This window comes from Zalophus californianus, chromosome 1, assembly GCF_009762305.2.
Source record: "Zalophus californianus isolate mZalCal1 chromosome 1, mZalCal1.pri.v2, whole genome shotgun sequence".
Lineage (NCBI taxonomy): Eukaryota > Metazoa > Chordata > Mammalia > Carnivora > Otariidae > Zalophus > Zalophus californianus.
The window spans coordinates 62481857-62498020 of record NC_045595.1 but is presented as its reverse complement, the minus strand read 5'-3'; the positions used below and the strand labels follow the sequence as shown (position 1 = coordinate 62498020).

The 16164-nt window shown below is 49.7% G+C and overlaps 1 protein-coding gene across 1 annotated transcript in view; it reads left to right on the top strand.

The window, feature by feature from the left end:
* The first annotated feature begins 10829 nt into the window (after positions 1-10829).
* TRIM71 (tripartite motif containing 71) overlaps positions 10830-16164 on the top strand; it is a 71671-nt gene continuing 66336 nt past the window's right edge. Inside the window, exon 1 of the mRNA XM_027585014.2 lies at positions 10830-11698. Within this exon, the coding sequence (XP_027440815.1) occupies positions 10844-11698 (855 nt within the window). The 5' untranslated portion in view covers positions 10830-10843. The remainder of the gene's footprint in view (positions 11699-16164) is intronic.

Sequence of the window (16164 nt, the reverse complement as noted above, 5' to 3'; positions counted from 1 at the left end):
GGAAGCTGTTGCCACTTGTTGCTGGAGGGTCAGAGGTCAGGGGTCACCTGCTGGAAGCTGAAACCACACCAGGCCTGAAGCTGGAGCCACAGAAGAGATGCAGCCACTGCCGGAGACTGGAGTAGCTACCCAAGGTGGAGAGAGAGGAAGGGAGAAATACCCTGCTGTGTCCCTGCTCCCCACTCTCCAGTCCCCTAGCAGCCTCTTACTAGCCAAACCCGGCCCGGAAGGCACTGACTCAGGAGCCTCGAGAGTACAGTCAGGGTCTGCATCTGTACTTTGGGACACAACGCAGGCAGGGAAAGGCGAGAACACGTCTGAGGGCACACGGGCCTGTGCACAAGGAGCCTTCTCAGGATCTCTCCAGGAATGGTTTTTCGTCCTGCCCATAAATTGCGCAATCCTTTTGGTACTAGTACCAGCAAAAACCAGTTCAACCCCCAGTACCACCTTTTATCCAGCTGCTCAGGCCAAAAACTCTGGAGTCACCTCCACTTCCACTTCTTCACTTTTGTCTTTCTCTTATCCAGCCCGTGAGGAAATCCACCCCCTTCTATCCTTGTTCCTGACCCAGTTTCGACTTAACAGCGCTAATCATGAGAAGACAAGTATATGCCACCTTCATTCATGTGTACACAGTCTGTCTCCTCCTTCAAGGTGCAGTTCCAAAGTCTGGCACATAGTAGGTGCTCAGTAAATACTCATTAAGGGAATTCACCTGTTGCCCCATTCCCTCACTGTATTCACTTGGATGAGTCACTCCACTGGTAGTTGGCAGGTAGGCTGGAGTTTGGCTGTTCCCACACAGCCTCACATGTCTGATAGCAGGCCAGCCATCCCAGGGGGAAAAGGGGTATCTGGGCCTCCTCCAGCAGGTTGGCCTAGGTGGTCACAGGCGTTCAAGAGCAGCAAGAGGGCTAAGCTTCCAAAGCTCAAATACTTTCAGGTTTTTACTTATGTCATGTTTGCTACTGTTGTATTAATCAAAGCAAATCATATGGCTGTGCCCAGAGTCTTTGTGAGAGGGTACTACCAGACGACATGAGCACAGGGGGGCACGGGCAACTCGGGGACCACCATTCCTACAATCTCTCTCAACAGGAGAATATGGTACATTTCAGAACAGAGTGAACAGCTAAGGTGCAGTGAGTGGGAGGTGGCAGGGTGGAGAAATGACTTCTGACCCAGGGTTATGGAAAAGCAGTGGACTCTGAGTCAGCTTTTACAGGATAGATGGATTTGGATGGATGACATAGAGGGTGAGGATGTTTCAGATGATATGGCCTCAAAGTGCTTAGGGAGAAAAAATATATTTAGCAATAATAATAGTATACATCACATCATTTTCTGGGCTTTTCTATGTACCAGGCTCTGAGCTTTTTATTTTTTTTTTTAAGATTTTTATTTATTTATTTATTTGAGACAGAGAGAAAGAGAGAGAGCACATGAGAAGGGGGAGGGTCAGAGGGAGAAGCAGACTCCCTGCTGAGCAGGGAGCCCGATGCGGGACTCGATCCCAGGACTCCAGGACCATGACCCGAGCCGAAGGCAGACACCCAACCAACTGAGCCACCCAGGCGCCCCTATTATCATTATTTTTTAAAGATTTTGGGCGCCTGGGTGGCTCAGTTGGTTAAGCAACTGCCTTCAGCTCAGGTCATGATCCTGGAGTCCCAGGATCGAGTCCCACATCGGGCTCCCTGCTCAGCGGGGAGTCTGCTTCTCCCTCTGACCCTCTTCCCTCTCATGTGCTCTCTCTCTCTCTCATTCTTTCTCTCAAATAAATAAATAAAATCTTTAAAAAAAAAAAGATTTTACTTATTTGAGAGAGAGAGAGAGACAGAGATGGTGACAGAGAGCATGAGTGGGAGGCAGGGTGAGGGAGAGGGAGAAGCTGACGCCCCTGTGAGCAGGGAGCCCGATGCAGGTCTCCATCCCAGGACCCTGCGACCATGACCAGAGCTGAAGGCAGACGCTTAACGAATTGAGCCACCCAGGCGCCCCTTATTATTTTTTTTAAAGATTTTATTTATCTACTTATTTGAGAGACAGAGAGTGAGCAGGTGGGGGTGGGTGGGGAGTAGGGGGGAGAGGGACAAGCGGTCTCAGGCTGAGCACGGAGTCCAACGTGGGGCTCGATCCCAGGACCCTGAGATCATGACCTGAGCCGACGCCAAGAGTTGGACGCTCAACCGACTGAGCCACCCAGGAGCCCCATGAACTAAATACTTTTAAAGCATTATCTCATTTAATTCTCATCATCATCCAGAAAGCTAGGATCTATCTTTACCCCAATTTTATAGAAAAGCAAAACAAGGCCTAGAGAAAGATTTTTTAATCACCAAAAGCACAATCCATAAAAGAATAAATTAATAAATTGAATAAAATGGACTTAATAAAATTCATAATTAACACAAAAGAGAATGAAAACAGTTGGAACAGACTGGGAGAAAAAAATCTTTGCAAAGTATGTAGCTGATAAAGGAGTTATATCCAAAATATATAAAGAACTCTCAAATAATAAGAAAATACTCAATAATAAAACAACACCCCCTCCCCCAAAAGGCCAAAGCTATTTATTTATTTATTTATTTATTTATTTATTTATTTATTTATTTATTTATTTAAAGATTTTTATCAGGGGCGCCTGGGTGGCTCAGTCGTTCAGCGTCTGCCTTCGGCTCAGGTCATGATCTCAGGGTCCTGGGATCGAGCCCCACATCGGGCTCCCTGCTCCTTCGGGAGCCTGCTTCTCCCTCCCCCACTCCCCCTGCTTGTCGTTCCTGCTTTCACTGTGTGTCTCTCTGTCAAATAAATAAAAATCTTTAATATAAAAAAATAAAGGTTTTATCCATTTACTTATTTGACAGAAAGAGCAAGCATAAAGCAGGGGGAGTGGCAGGCAGAGGCAGAGGGAGAAGCAGGCCCCCTACTGAGCAGAGAGCCTGACGCGGGGCTCAATCCCAGGACCCTGAGATCAGGGCCTGAGCTGAAGAAGGCCAAAGCTTTGAAAAGAGACTTCCATGATTTGCAAATAAACATAGGAAAAGAAGCTAAACATCATTAGACATTAAAGAAATGCAAATTAAAACCACAATTAGGGGCGCCTGGGTGGCTCCGTCAGTTAAGCCATTGACTCTTGATTTCACCTCAGATCAAGATCTCGGGGTGGTGGAATCGAGCCCCTCATTAGAGTCCACACTCTACATGGAGTCTGCTTGAGACCCTCTTTCTCCCTTTCCCTTTTGCCCCTCCTCCCACTTGCACACAAGCTTGCGTGTTCTCTCTCTTTAAATGTATAAAATCTTAAAAAGGAAACACACAATGAGAGACAATATGCATGTATTACAATGGCTAAAATTAAATTAAAATACAAAATTGACCATACAAAGCTTTGGTGAGGATGTGGACAAAACCGAACCTCCCTGGGGCAGCTAGGTGGCTCAGTCGTTAAGCGTCTGCCTTTGGCTCAGGTCATGATCCCAGGGTCCTGGGATCGAGCCCCGCATCAGGCTCCCTGCTCAGCGGGACGCCTGCTTCTCCCTCTCCCACTCCCCCTGCTTGTGTTCCCTCTCTCTCTGTGTCTCTCTCTGTCAAATAAATAAAATCTTTAAAAAATAAAAAAATAAAAAGGATGCAAACCATGTTTAAAAAAAAACCAAAACAACTGAACCTCCCTTTTAGAAATGTAAAATGGTATAAGCAATATTTAAAACCATTTTATAGTTCCTTGAAAAGTTAACATACACCTATCCTTTGACCCAGCCATTCCACTCATAGGTATTTTCCAAGAGAGAAGATAAACTCCTCCAAACAAAGACTTGCATATGAATGGTCATAGCACCCTATTTTTAATAGCCAAAACTTGAAAACAACCCAATGACCATCAGCAGATGAATAAATTAGCAAATTGTAGTACATCCACACAATGGAATACTGTTCATCAATAAAAAGAAATGAATTACTGATTCACATAACAACTCAGGTTAATCTCGAAGTCATGCTGAATGAAAGAAGCCGGATTCCCACCCCCCCAAAAGTACAAATTGTACAGAATATATATTATGTGGTTCCACTTATATAAAGCTCCAGAAAATGGAAATTGACCTTTAGTGACAGAAGGCTGAGCAGTGGTTGCTGGGGAGATGTTCAATGGAGGGATTATTAAGGGGCTCAAGAAAACTTTTGGGGGTGAGATATACTCATCCTTATGGTGTGATGATGGGTTTACAGAAATATCCATGAGTCAAAACTTGTCAAATTGTATAATTTAAGTGTGAATAGTTTGGGATGCCTGGGTGGCTCAGTCAGTTAAGTGTCTGCCTTCAGTTCAGGTCATGGTCCCGGGGTCCTGGGATCGAGTCCCACATCGGGCTCCCTGCTCAGCGGGGAGTCTGCTTCTCCCTCTGCCTACAGTTCCCCCTGCTTGTGCTCTCTCTCTGACAAATAAATTCTTTAAAAAAAAACGTGAATGGGGCGCCTGGGTGGCTCAGATGGTTAAGTGTCTGCCTTCAGCTCAGGTCATGATCCCAGGGTCCTGGGATCGAGCCCCACATCGGGCTCCCTGCTTAGCGGGAAGCCTGCTTCTCCTTCTCCCACTCCCCCTGTGTTCCCTCTCTCGCTATGTCTCTCTCTGTCAAATAAATAAATAAAATCTTTAAAAAAATGCGAATAGTTTATTCATTGTATATCAATTATACCTCAATAAAGCTGTTATAAAAGAAAGAAGAGTCTTAGGGACATTAATCAGAGAATATGGAATAGGCTGGAGTGTAAGTGTCCTAATTATCTCTTGCTGTGTAACAAATGACCCCAAAATTTAGTGGCTTAAAACAACCACCATTTAATTTTATTTCCCAACTTTGTGGATCAGGAATTCAAAGTGGCTCAGCTGAGTGATGCTCTGTGGCATCAACTTGGTGGCATTCAAGTTGGCATGGTCTGGAAGATCCAAGATGGCTTCACTGACTTTCCTGGCACAGTGGCAGGAGTGGGTGGGAGGCTAGGCTCTGGGCCCCTTTCCTTCTCCATGGGACTCTCCAGGAGGGAGTCAGACTTCTTACATGGTGGCTCAGGCTACAAGAGATAAAGGTGGAAGCTGCCAGTTCTTTTAAAGACTGGGCCCATCAGTCGTTAAGCATCTGCCTTGGGCTCAGGTCATGATCCGGGAGTCCTGGGATGGAGCCCTGCATTGGGCTCCTCACTCAGTGGGGAGCCTGCTTCTCCCTCTGCCTGCAGCTTCCCCTGCTTGTGCGTGCTCTCTCTCTCCCCCTCTCTCTCTGACAAATAAATACAACCTTAAAAAAAAAAGACAATGGGTCTGAAGCAGTTGAATTTGAGTGTACATAGATAGGTGGTGGGCGGGGCTTGTGTTGAAGCAAAGAGTGACAGGGAGGTTTGAGACAGAGCAGAGAGATCCTTGGTTGTCAGGTTAAGCAGTTTGAGTTAACTTTTTGGTAAGGGGGAGCCCTTGAAATCTGGAGCAGGTGGAATGAGTGAGGGTGAGGGTAAGGCTGAAAAAGGGAAATTTAAATGGCATAGAGATTTTTCAGCTACAAAATCAGAGAGCATCTGGAATAAGCTGCTCAGGCTTAACAGTATGTACTGATTTAGACATATTTTGATTTTTGGCTATGTTCATCTTAAAAACAACTTTTGTTTTTTGCCCCCTTATGAAAGACACACATTTCGTTTTAGAAAATCTAGGCTGGAAGCTTAGCATCAACATGGTGGGCCACAGGCAGGTGCAGTGGGGCCTGGAGCAGAGAATGAGGAGCAGAGAGTGATGGGAGGAGAGATGGCAACTCTGTTAGGGAGGGAAGAACACGATTGGTTGTGTGAGATGCGGAGGGCAGGTGGAAGGCAGTGATGAGGCAATGATAGATTTAAGTGGTAGGCACTCTGCGGAATAAGGATGATACAAAGCTAATATTTAAATGTGTGCTTGAGCATTTACATGTGATTGGTGCTATACTAAGCACAGTACACTTAGTAGCTCATTGATCCCTGATGAACTAGGTGTTTGCACCAGTTACAAGCACGAGAAACCTGAGGTGCAGGGATTTAAGGAACTTGCTCAAGGTCACACAGTAAAGAGTGGAGGAGCTGGGATAGAAGCCTAACTGAGCTCTGCACTACTTTTAACTACCAAAGCTGCATACTGATTTTTTACCTTTTGTATGTACATTTCAAGTATCTCTACTGTAATCTATAAATTTCTAGGGGACTAGACCTTACATTATATCATCTGATTTGCTGCTATTCTGAACTCAGGGTTGTTGGAAGCAGCTGACACACTTCTGTCAAATGATTTCAAGGCCAGAGTCAGGGTAGAGTCAAGAGTTGGCCAGGTGCGTAGAACTCCATCCCCCACCCCACTGGCAGGATGCAGGCAATGATTCAACAGTGTCTGTTAAGCTGGTACCCCCCCACCCCATGGCTCAAAATAGTAATTGTGATGTAATATTTGTTTAATGTCTAAAAAGAATACTCTGGTGATTTATGTACTTAAAAATTATGTAAATGCACCCTCAGGATGCTGGTGAAAGGTGCAATTTTGACATCAGAACAAGAGGATGCATCACATATTTAATTAAAGGAGCAGATGAAAAAAGCAGATGATGGAAATGTGGTTTAGCCACCCCACCCCCTCACCTCACCCCCAGGTCTGAGAAAGCAGCAAAGTCTAATGTCATCTTTGAAAACAAAATATGAGTACAGATGAATTTAAGAAAAAAATGCAAATTTACTCTCTACATAATTTTCGGGCTGGTTTCTTTTAAAAAGTTGCTATTAAAAAACAAATGATATATTTTCAGGATTCAGGAATGTATTCATACTCCCTTTCTAATGTTACCTATGGAGGGAAAACTGAAGGCTGCTTGCTCCTCCCTTGCTAACAGAGGGTGTTTATTAGCTAGGATGGCAATGAAAAATTTAATACTAGTTTATAGCAGGGGACTGTCTTGGGCCTTTCATCTGGATACGTGGCTCTTATTCCTCCCATGGATAAGCTCTAGCTTTAGGAAGTCTAATCCTAAATTGTTCTGTATCACTATACCATATTTAAAGAAAACCCAACTATATTTCTATACAAGTGGGGTTAATTAGTTGTTTTAAAGATCACCCTCTTTCCTGCCTAGGTAAATGGTCTTAATAGAAACTAGGAATGTGCTACTTTAAAAATTTACACTGCAGCCCTGTTTCCTGGCATGTCCTGTCAGTTCAAGAAAGGAAAGAAAGGGAAGCTACTTCATGATGAGAAATCAAAACCTTTTTTCTCCCTTCTCTTTCTTTTTTCTTTTTTATTTATTCTGAGCAATTGTCCCCAGGAAACTAACCCACCAACCGCTGTCAAGTTTGACTCCTGTTCCTGGAGTGACACCTTCCTGCTCCTCCAATATGTCTCAGCTGGCTTTTCATCTTGGTCATCCACTTGCAAACTATCTTAGTCTTAGGACAGGGAAGACTACTATGTAGAGCTTTTTTCACCCTTGGCTTTTTTTTTTTTTTAAACCTTTTTAGATGCTGGAGGGTGGGGCCAACCAACAGAGTCAGCAGGGCTGGCCTATCCCTTTTCTGACCCTCTGGGGCCATCTTCCTTCTGGCAATTCTCTTCCCCCATCTGTTTTCCTCTTGTTCTTGTTTAAAAAAAAAAAATTAAAAACAACCAAAGAAAGGAAAAGAAACAAACCCTAGAAATACAACACCTCTGGAGCAAGGCCAGCATGGTAGAAAATTCTATAGGAGTGTGTAGATTCATGTGGGAGCATGTACATGTTTACACGCAGCTCTCAAATTATGGAAGAAACTCATATTGGCAGTAGATGGTAGCAAGAGAAGCTCCTCCCTAATCTTTAAAGAATCAGATGTTTCCTTCTCCTTCAATGGCAGAGAAGGAGCTTGTTTTGTGTTTCTCCAGTTTTGTTGAGATACAATGATCATGTTTTGGTTTTATGTGATAGTTTTTGCACTCTTCACGCAGTTCAGTGAATGCTCCCTGAACTTAGATTCGCGCCAGGTGCTGAGGGGAGCACTTTTAAGAGCAGCGAGGACCTGGGCCTTCGTGGTGCGGCTGCCAGGCTCTTCCTCCACCTGGAAACTCTTTCCATCCCAGGGAAATACTTGGGCTTCAGGGTGGATTTGTCCCTTTAGGGAGGGGGTTTCTGCAGACTGAGTACTTTGACACATTTGTCCAGCTGGGTTGATTTGAGAGCTTTCCAGGTTGATCTTTCCCTGGTAAACTCCCTGAATCCTGATGCACAAATTCAGAGGAGGAGCTGGGGATGTTTATATAGTTGTTGGTTTTTTTTTTCTTGTTATCTTTTTAGTTATTTATGCTGGACACCAAGTTATTTTTTCTTTTTATTGAAGTACAATTTACATACAGTGAAATTTTGCACAGATCTTAAATGGCAGATTTACAAGTTTTGACAAACGTATACACCAATGATATACTTCTATATCTATAAACCGGAGGGTTTCCTCATCCCCCTTCCCAGTCCAAGCCCCTTACTCCCAAGGATACTTTTCATATATCTCCACAGCTTAGTTTTGGCTTGTTCTAGAATTTCCTGTAAATGGAGTCACACAGGATGAACTCTTTGGTGTTTGGATTTTTCCTATCATGATGTTTTTTGGGATTCATCCAAATAGTTGCCTGTACAAGTAAAACCCAAGATGTCACTAACAGCTTGACAGTGTTAGATGGGGACCATTGTTCCACCAGTTGGCCTGGTATGTGGCCCTCTCTGCTCCTCTAAGTCAGTCTCTTTCCAGGGCCAAGCAAGTCCCTCTCCCAGGACTGCCCAGTCAGCCTCAGACACCACCCAGATGGCCGCGGGGCCGTCAACCGGGTAGCCTCCCCGGAACAGCTGCCCTCTGCCCCCCACCCCTATTATAACTCAAAAGGAAACTGGCTCCTCCGCAGATCAGAATTCAGATTCGTTAAATTCCACGCATCCAATTGCACACGAATGTGTGTTTTGTGGTTGATATGCAGAATCCTTAAGAAAACGTAAAAAGGGGGGAAAAACGTGGGGGGAAACCCAGACATCAGTGGCAGTGGATATCAGCCTCTGTTGAACCAGGATTCAAAATGCAATCTTTTCTTTTTTAAATAAACGGAAGAGTCACTCTCCGCTCCTCGCTCGGAAGGTTTCAAAGGTCGTCACACCGCAGCCTGGGGGCGTTCATCTCCCTAGCGGCCTGGAGAAGGGAGGAGGTTGGAGGGAGGAGGGAGGGAGCACACAAAAGCGAGCCGTGCCGAGAGGGCTAATGTTTCCTGTTTGCCTGGAACCCCCTCCCCTGTGTCCCCTCCCCCAGCCCCCTCCCAGCACTCGGGCGGAAGTGAGTTTGCTTCTTTGGAGATTAAAAGGATTCCGAATTCCGATCAGTCCCAATAACCCGTACTGAGAAGAGAGAAGAAGGAGGAAGAGGCGGCAAAGCAGAGAAAGAGGGGGCACGCGCGCGCGTGCACGCATTCAGCGCGAATTGGGGGAGTTGTGCAAAGCCCCAGGAGGCCAGAGCGCACGGCGCGAGCAAAGGCCGGTAGGCGCAGCGCGGCCGGGGCCACCCGAGTCTTGCTCGGTGACTCGTTTCAGGAAGAAGATGACGCGGGCCAGCAGCGTTGGCCACGCGGCTCCCGAGCTCACCGAGCTGGGCCGTTGCCGGTTCCACTGATTCTAGCGCGCCTCGGAGGAGGCTCCGTCCCCGCAGCTCGGGATCGGAGGGGGGACCAAGGCGAGGGCGAAATGGCCCGATGACAAAGGAAATGTGATCCCCCTTCGCCGCCAAGGTTTCAGAGAGGACGGACGTGAGGAGGAGGAGGGGCGCGGCGCGCGCGCGGAGCTCGGATAGCATTGCACGACGGCTCGCGCGGAGCGGGCAGCGGGTACATCTAATATCTTCCTGCCGATGAATAATTCAGGACGGCCCGCGGGGACCTGCGGCCCCGCGCTGCAACGCGGCTAAACCGGAGGGGAAGGAGAGCGGGCGGGAGGCGCCAAGGCCGGGCGAGGCGGGGGCACGAGGGCCCGGGACCGCGTGGGGCGCGCGTGCGTGTTAAGCGCCGGCAGCCGCGGCTGGGCTAGGCGGCGCGCGGGAGAATCGAGGCGCGTGGGACGCGCGTGCGTAGTACACGCGTGCGGCCGCGGCCGGGCCCCCACTAGCTGCAGCTGCGGCGGGGCCGACCGCCCTGCAGGAGAGGCCGCGTCCGGCCGTGCGCAAGCCCCCAGCGCTGCACGCCGGGCCACCCAGGAGCCCCTGGCCGCCGCGTCATGCGGCGGGGCAGCCGGCGTCGCGCGGGGGGACACGGGCTTGGCGTCGCGCCGCTCCCGCCTTTACTAGTTTGGGGACCTTTTCTCTCCCAAGAAGAGACTAACTAAATCTGTTGAAAGAAGAGCAACGCACCAAATACTCGCGGAACCAAATTCTGCTTAACCCGCCGGGACTGGGATTACACAGCAGACTCTACTTTGGGGGACTTACCTCGGCTAGGGAGAACTACGCTCCCGCTGCTCCAGGGGAGTCCTCTGACCTCCCCGCCCCCGCTCGCCCCTCGCGTGTCGGGACTTGTTCCGGCGCTCCGGCTTCGAAAGGCACGCAGCCTCCGCGTCCTCCGGGGGAAATCTGTGTCGCCTCGGGATAGTGGCATTTGATGCCCGCAGCGTCGGGGCTGGCAGCGCGCGGGCCGGGCGGCTCTGGAGCCGACTCCTGGATCGCAGGCCCGATCGATGCATTTTTCTGAGTGAGTCGGCGGCTCCCTCCCACCCACCTCGGCCGTTTTCTCCTATCCTCCTCCTCTTCCTCTCTGGTCTCCTCCCTCCTCCGAGTCGGCTTGCAAATGGCTTCGTTCCCTGAGACCGACTTCCAGATCTGCCTGCTGTGCAAGGAGATGTGCGGCTCGCCGGCGCCGCTCTCCTCCAACTCGTCTGCGTCGTCGTCGTCCTCGCAGACGTCCACGTCGTCGGGGGGCGGCGGCGGGGGTCCGGGGGCCGCGGCGCGCCGCCTCCACGTCCTGCCCTGCCTGCACGCCTTCTGCCGCCCGTGCCTCGAGGCGCACCGGCTGCCGGCGGCTGGCGGCAGCGCGCCGGGAGAGCCCCTCAAGCTGCGCTGCCCAGTGTGCGACCAGAAAGTAGTGTTGGCCGAGGCGGCGGGCATGGATGCGCTTCCCTCGTCCGCCTTCCTGCTCAGCAACCTGCTCGACGCCGTGGTGGCCACGGCCGACGAGCCGCCGCCCAAGAACGGGCGTGCCGGAGCCCCGGCGGGGGCGGGCGGCCACAGCAACCACCGCCACCACGCGCACCACGCGCACCCGCGCGCCTCCGCCTCGGCCCCGCCGCCACTCCCGCCGGCGCCGCCGCCGCCCGCGCCTTCCCGCTCTGCGCCCGGCGGCCCGGCGGCCTCTCCGTCCGCGCTGCTGTTGCGCCGGCCTCACGGCTGCAGCTCCTGTGACGAGGGCAACGCGGCCTCGTCGCGCTGCCTGGACTGCCAGGAGCACCTGTGCGACAACTGCGTCCGCGCGCACCAGCGCGTGCGCCTCACTAAGGACCACTACATCGAGCGCGGCCCGCCAGGTCCCGCCGCCGCGGCCGCCGCGCAGCAGCTCGGGCTCGGGCCGCCTTTCCCCGGCGCGCCCTTCTCCATCCTGTCGGTGTTTCCCGAGCGCCTCGGCTTCTGCCAGCACCACGACGATGAGGTGAGTGCGCGGGCGGCCTCTTAGGGGGCTGCGCCGGGGCGGGGCGGGGGCTTGTGTCCACCGAGGACACGCGTGCTTGCTCGCCAAGGACCTCCGGACCGGTCCCAAAGCGGGGGGCGGGGGCGGGGGGGTGTTCTATGGATTGCTTGTTTTTCCTTTGACTACGTGGCGGTCGTTGCCACCAAGTAGGTCATTGCTTGGGAAGTGTGTGTGTAGAAGTCTGGCTTTGGTATTCTTGCTGCGAGGGAGGGACCGCGGGAGAGTTCCAAGACGTGGAGCCCCCCCCCTTTTCCGTATCTAATTTTCTGTGTGGCAAATTGTGGCAACGTTGTCTTCAACCAGCGTGAGCTGAGAGAAGCTAGGGTGTGCGTGTGCGTAGAGCTGGTCTCCGTGTGCGAGGGTTCCCCGCCCCTACCTTGATGGTTCTCAAGGTTTGAGAACACCCCCTCTTTATGGATTTTGATGTCCTCATTTCTGCTTGACAAAGCGCGCAAGCTGTTAAGAAGAGGGATGGAAGAGTGTCTGTATCTGTTTAGACGTGGTCTCCCTATTCTGGCACACCCCAGGCCTTCCGGAGTATTGGGTGTTCTCCTTTACCATATTTTCTCCTTTTTGTTTGTCCAACTCGTAGATTGTGGGCTTTTAGGTAAGGTATGAGCCAGGATGGAGATGGCTGTGGTTGTGGAGTGCGTGTGTCTGTGTCGCCCTGGTTTCCACGTGCGCGCTTGTGTGAGGCGGAATAGGGGGACCTTGCCCATTGACCTCCCCGAGCTGGGAGCCCCTTGGGCCGCTCCCGCCTGCTGCGACTTCGATCCCTGCAGGAACTGGTTTCCCTGGTTGGGGAGGTGTCTCCACCCCGCTCAGACCGGGGCTCGACTTCCGTGGAGAAAAGCCAGACCCATTTGCAGAGGCTTGAACCCGGTGGGCGCAGGGTCCGAGGGCTGCACTGCAGCCTTCGGATTTGAGTTCGCTGTTTTGGGGAATAAACCTTTGTTTCTCATTCTTTACACCGTGTGAGACCTCCACTTACCTGAGCCCACTACAGTAAGGGACCAAAAATTTTGAGGAGCGGGCTCTGTTGGGGAGGGTCGTTAATTTAAACCATTTACCTGTAGACCCGTGAGATGTGGTGTGTGTAGTCGCTATGGTCTTCCTTGGAGGGAGAGCAGATGGCAGAGGTTTTAAAAATCCTAGCGGGAGTTGCTGTCTGCCGAGTTGGAGCCAGCGTGCTGGTACCGAGCAAGGCAGAGGCTTGCACATCGCAGCCTTTTCCCCTCCTAACCTGGTATTTGGGGAGGAGGGCGGAGCTATTGCCTGATGGCTTTAAGCCGGCGTCTCCTATTGGAAAAAAGTTGAAATTCTAATCTACTTGTTGTGGGCGCCGCATTTTAAGTTTCCTTCTAGGTATTAAGCTAGGGGGCATTCTTTTCCTTCGTTTTTAGGCATTGAGTAGACTCATCTTAAAAGTTTCCACATTCGTTGGGTGAATGTTTGTACTATGTTCTTTTCATCACTTTTAGAAAAATGAATGATTGAGCTAAATACGGATCTTGAAGCCCAGGAATGAAAAGATGGAGTCAAATCACTTGAAGATTAGGGTCAAATGGGGGGGGAGGGGGAGGCAGTGAAGGGAGGGAAAGAGCGTCTTGAATCCGCCACAATTTCCCTCCTGGGAGGGGCTGTTGATTGAATTCTCTCTCCCAGCAGTTGAGTTTAAATGTCAGGTTTTATTTATATTCCCAGTTAAAGATCCACATTCGTTTTATTTGGGCTAAAACAGAAGATGCTCAGTGTTGCCAGACTTGTAAAAGGCTTATACTTGTAAAACATTTATACACTTTTAAAATTATAAAACTGTTCAAATGGTGTGGGAGAGTGTAAAGTGAGAAGTGAAGCGCCCCTTGCCCTGGAGGTTCCTGGATGCCCTGAAAATTCACTTTGTAAGTTGTGCAATACTAGGTTGAATTTTGGCAAAGACATTGAGAGATCACATTGTTAAACTAAATATTCTTTAGAATTTTTTTAACATTTTATTTATTTAGATAGACAGCAAGAGAGGGAACACAAGTAGAGGAGGCGGGAGAGGGAGAAGGCTTCCCGCAGAGCAGGGAGCCCGATGCGGGGCTTGATCCCAGGACTCTGGAATCATGACCTGAGCCCAAGGCAGAACTTTAACGACTGAGCCACCCAGGCGCCCCTGAAATTTTCTGTTTTGAGCAGAATTCTGCTTCCCCTCAGTTACTCACTTAAAGAAGAAAACTTGGAAATTAATTTTTATACCTTTAATCATCTCTGCATTTAGAATGTTAGAAATTTTGAGTTTAAAGGTGACAAACCAATGCTGGGGATAAAGGACCCAAGTGTTAGAGAAAGCACCAGGTTCAAATAGGGGTCCCACTCACAAATTTTCTTCCCTTCTAAGAAAATGATCGGTAATTGTTTGGGAATACTGTTCTTTTAAAAAACCATTCCTCTGACTGGGAAAGGGGCATGAAAGCACTTTGGAAGGTGACTGTCTTCTATTTGATGTGATGGATGGAATCTCTAAACCCATGTATTTTTCTGTATTTGTAATCTACCTCGATTTTCATAATGTTCTTTATTGAGTTGCCTTCTGTGTCAGCAGGCTCCATTAAATAATTAAGGGTTCCCCTGCCTTACAGTGATGCCACCTGACCTTGGGAAGGAGGCTGGGACCCTGGGTTTCCCCCCCTTTTAATTTTGGGGAGGGTGCCTCCAACAGTTGGACACCCCGGGATGCTGAGGCAGCTGGTAGGGTCTCTTTCCCCACCGCTTTCCTTAAGAATCCCCCTGGAAATGGCTCCTCAGGATTGACAAGGTGGTGTTTTGAGAACTTGGTTTTAAAAATGCAGTTGCAAAACCTCAAGGGAATTGGGTTTTCCTACAAAATGATAAAGGAATTATGGCTTATTTAAAAAACCTAGATTGTATTTTTCGCTAGTTTTGTGCCTCAGTGGTCAGTTTAAAGGCCTGCTGGCGCCAGGCCGGAGGGGCAGGCAGGCCGGGAAGTGCGGGCCCGCGGGTCCGGGGCCGCTGGCCGCGCGGCGGTCAACACAGGCGGGGGCCTCGGAGGCGGAGGAGGCGGCGCCGCTGTGGGCCTCCGCCGCGACAGGGCCAGCCTCGGGCCGCCTCCGTTGTGGGGACGCGGGGGGACGGGGGCCGCTCTTCTCCCCGCGGGCACCCGAGAAAGCGTCCTCGAGAAAAGGGGGTGCACGCATTTTGGGCGAAGAGTTAAGTGCGTCTTGAGCGTGCTGCTCCGGTTGCTTGAGGAGTGCCCTTATTTATTGTATTATTGATGTATAGGATGTGAGCCCTTTGCTGCCTTGGCGGCGACCCTGGAAACACAAATCTCGGCGTGGGGGCGGCCAGGGTGTGTGTGTTGCCTGTCGAAGGGCTGGGCATCAGCATTCTGTAAATGGCAGGAAGTAAAGTGGGGTCTGAGCGTGTTCTGTCCCCAGGAAAGTCCCTGTCACTAGCGATGTGGGTGACATAGTTGCCATCTTGAGCCGAGGGAAACATTGTAGTTCAGCCCACTGACGATGGCGATATTGTTCCCAGTTAGGGCCGGCGGGAGCAGATTTTCCTGACTCTCCAGGATGGAAAATGGGGTACAGGTGCTGATACAATATATATTTAGTCCCCACTTTGGGCTTAAAAAAAGAAAGAAAAGGAAAGGGAAAAAAAAAGCAGCTTCCTAGAAATGTAAGTTCTAGAATTACAACCCAATATCCTGAATATTGACCCATCCATCCTAGGCTTGGGGACTGTCTTTCCCCAGGAAAACACTCAAAACTACTTTGAGGAAGGCTGTTTGCTGCCTTACAATAATGCTTGTGGATGAATTCTTGTCTTGTATCTTATTTTGAATAAGTCATGGTGAATGGGGACATCACCAGTACTGGTAACCAATATATTCTACATTCCTAGAGTCTTAAGTTTTTTCAGGCATGCATCCCCAGTGTAAGCATGTTTTAAAACTATGTATGTGCTATGTAAATTACAAAATGTATACCAAAAGACATTTTGTAAGGACAAGAGGAAAAAAATGAATAGAAATGTGCGTTCTAGTATTTCTGCACCCCATCTTTCGACCTGCTCATACATGATTTGGTGGATATATGTCTGCTTAACACATACATCTCTGTTTGCCAGAAAACCAAACTTTCCATACATACCTTGGAAGTAATTGGAGCTTGATGCTTTGAATCCATTTCAGCAGGTAGATACCTATGTCTCTTGAATTAAAAAATGCTTGGTGAAGGGCGCCTGGGTGGCTCAGTTGGTTAAGCGACTGCCTTTGGCTCAGGTCATGATTCTGGAGTCCTGGGATCGAGTCCCACATCAAGCTCCCAGCTCCATGGGGGAGCCTGCTTCTTCCTCTGACCCCCTCCCCTCTCATGCTGTTTCTCTTTCTCTAATAAATGAATAAAACCTTTAAAAAAAAA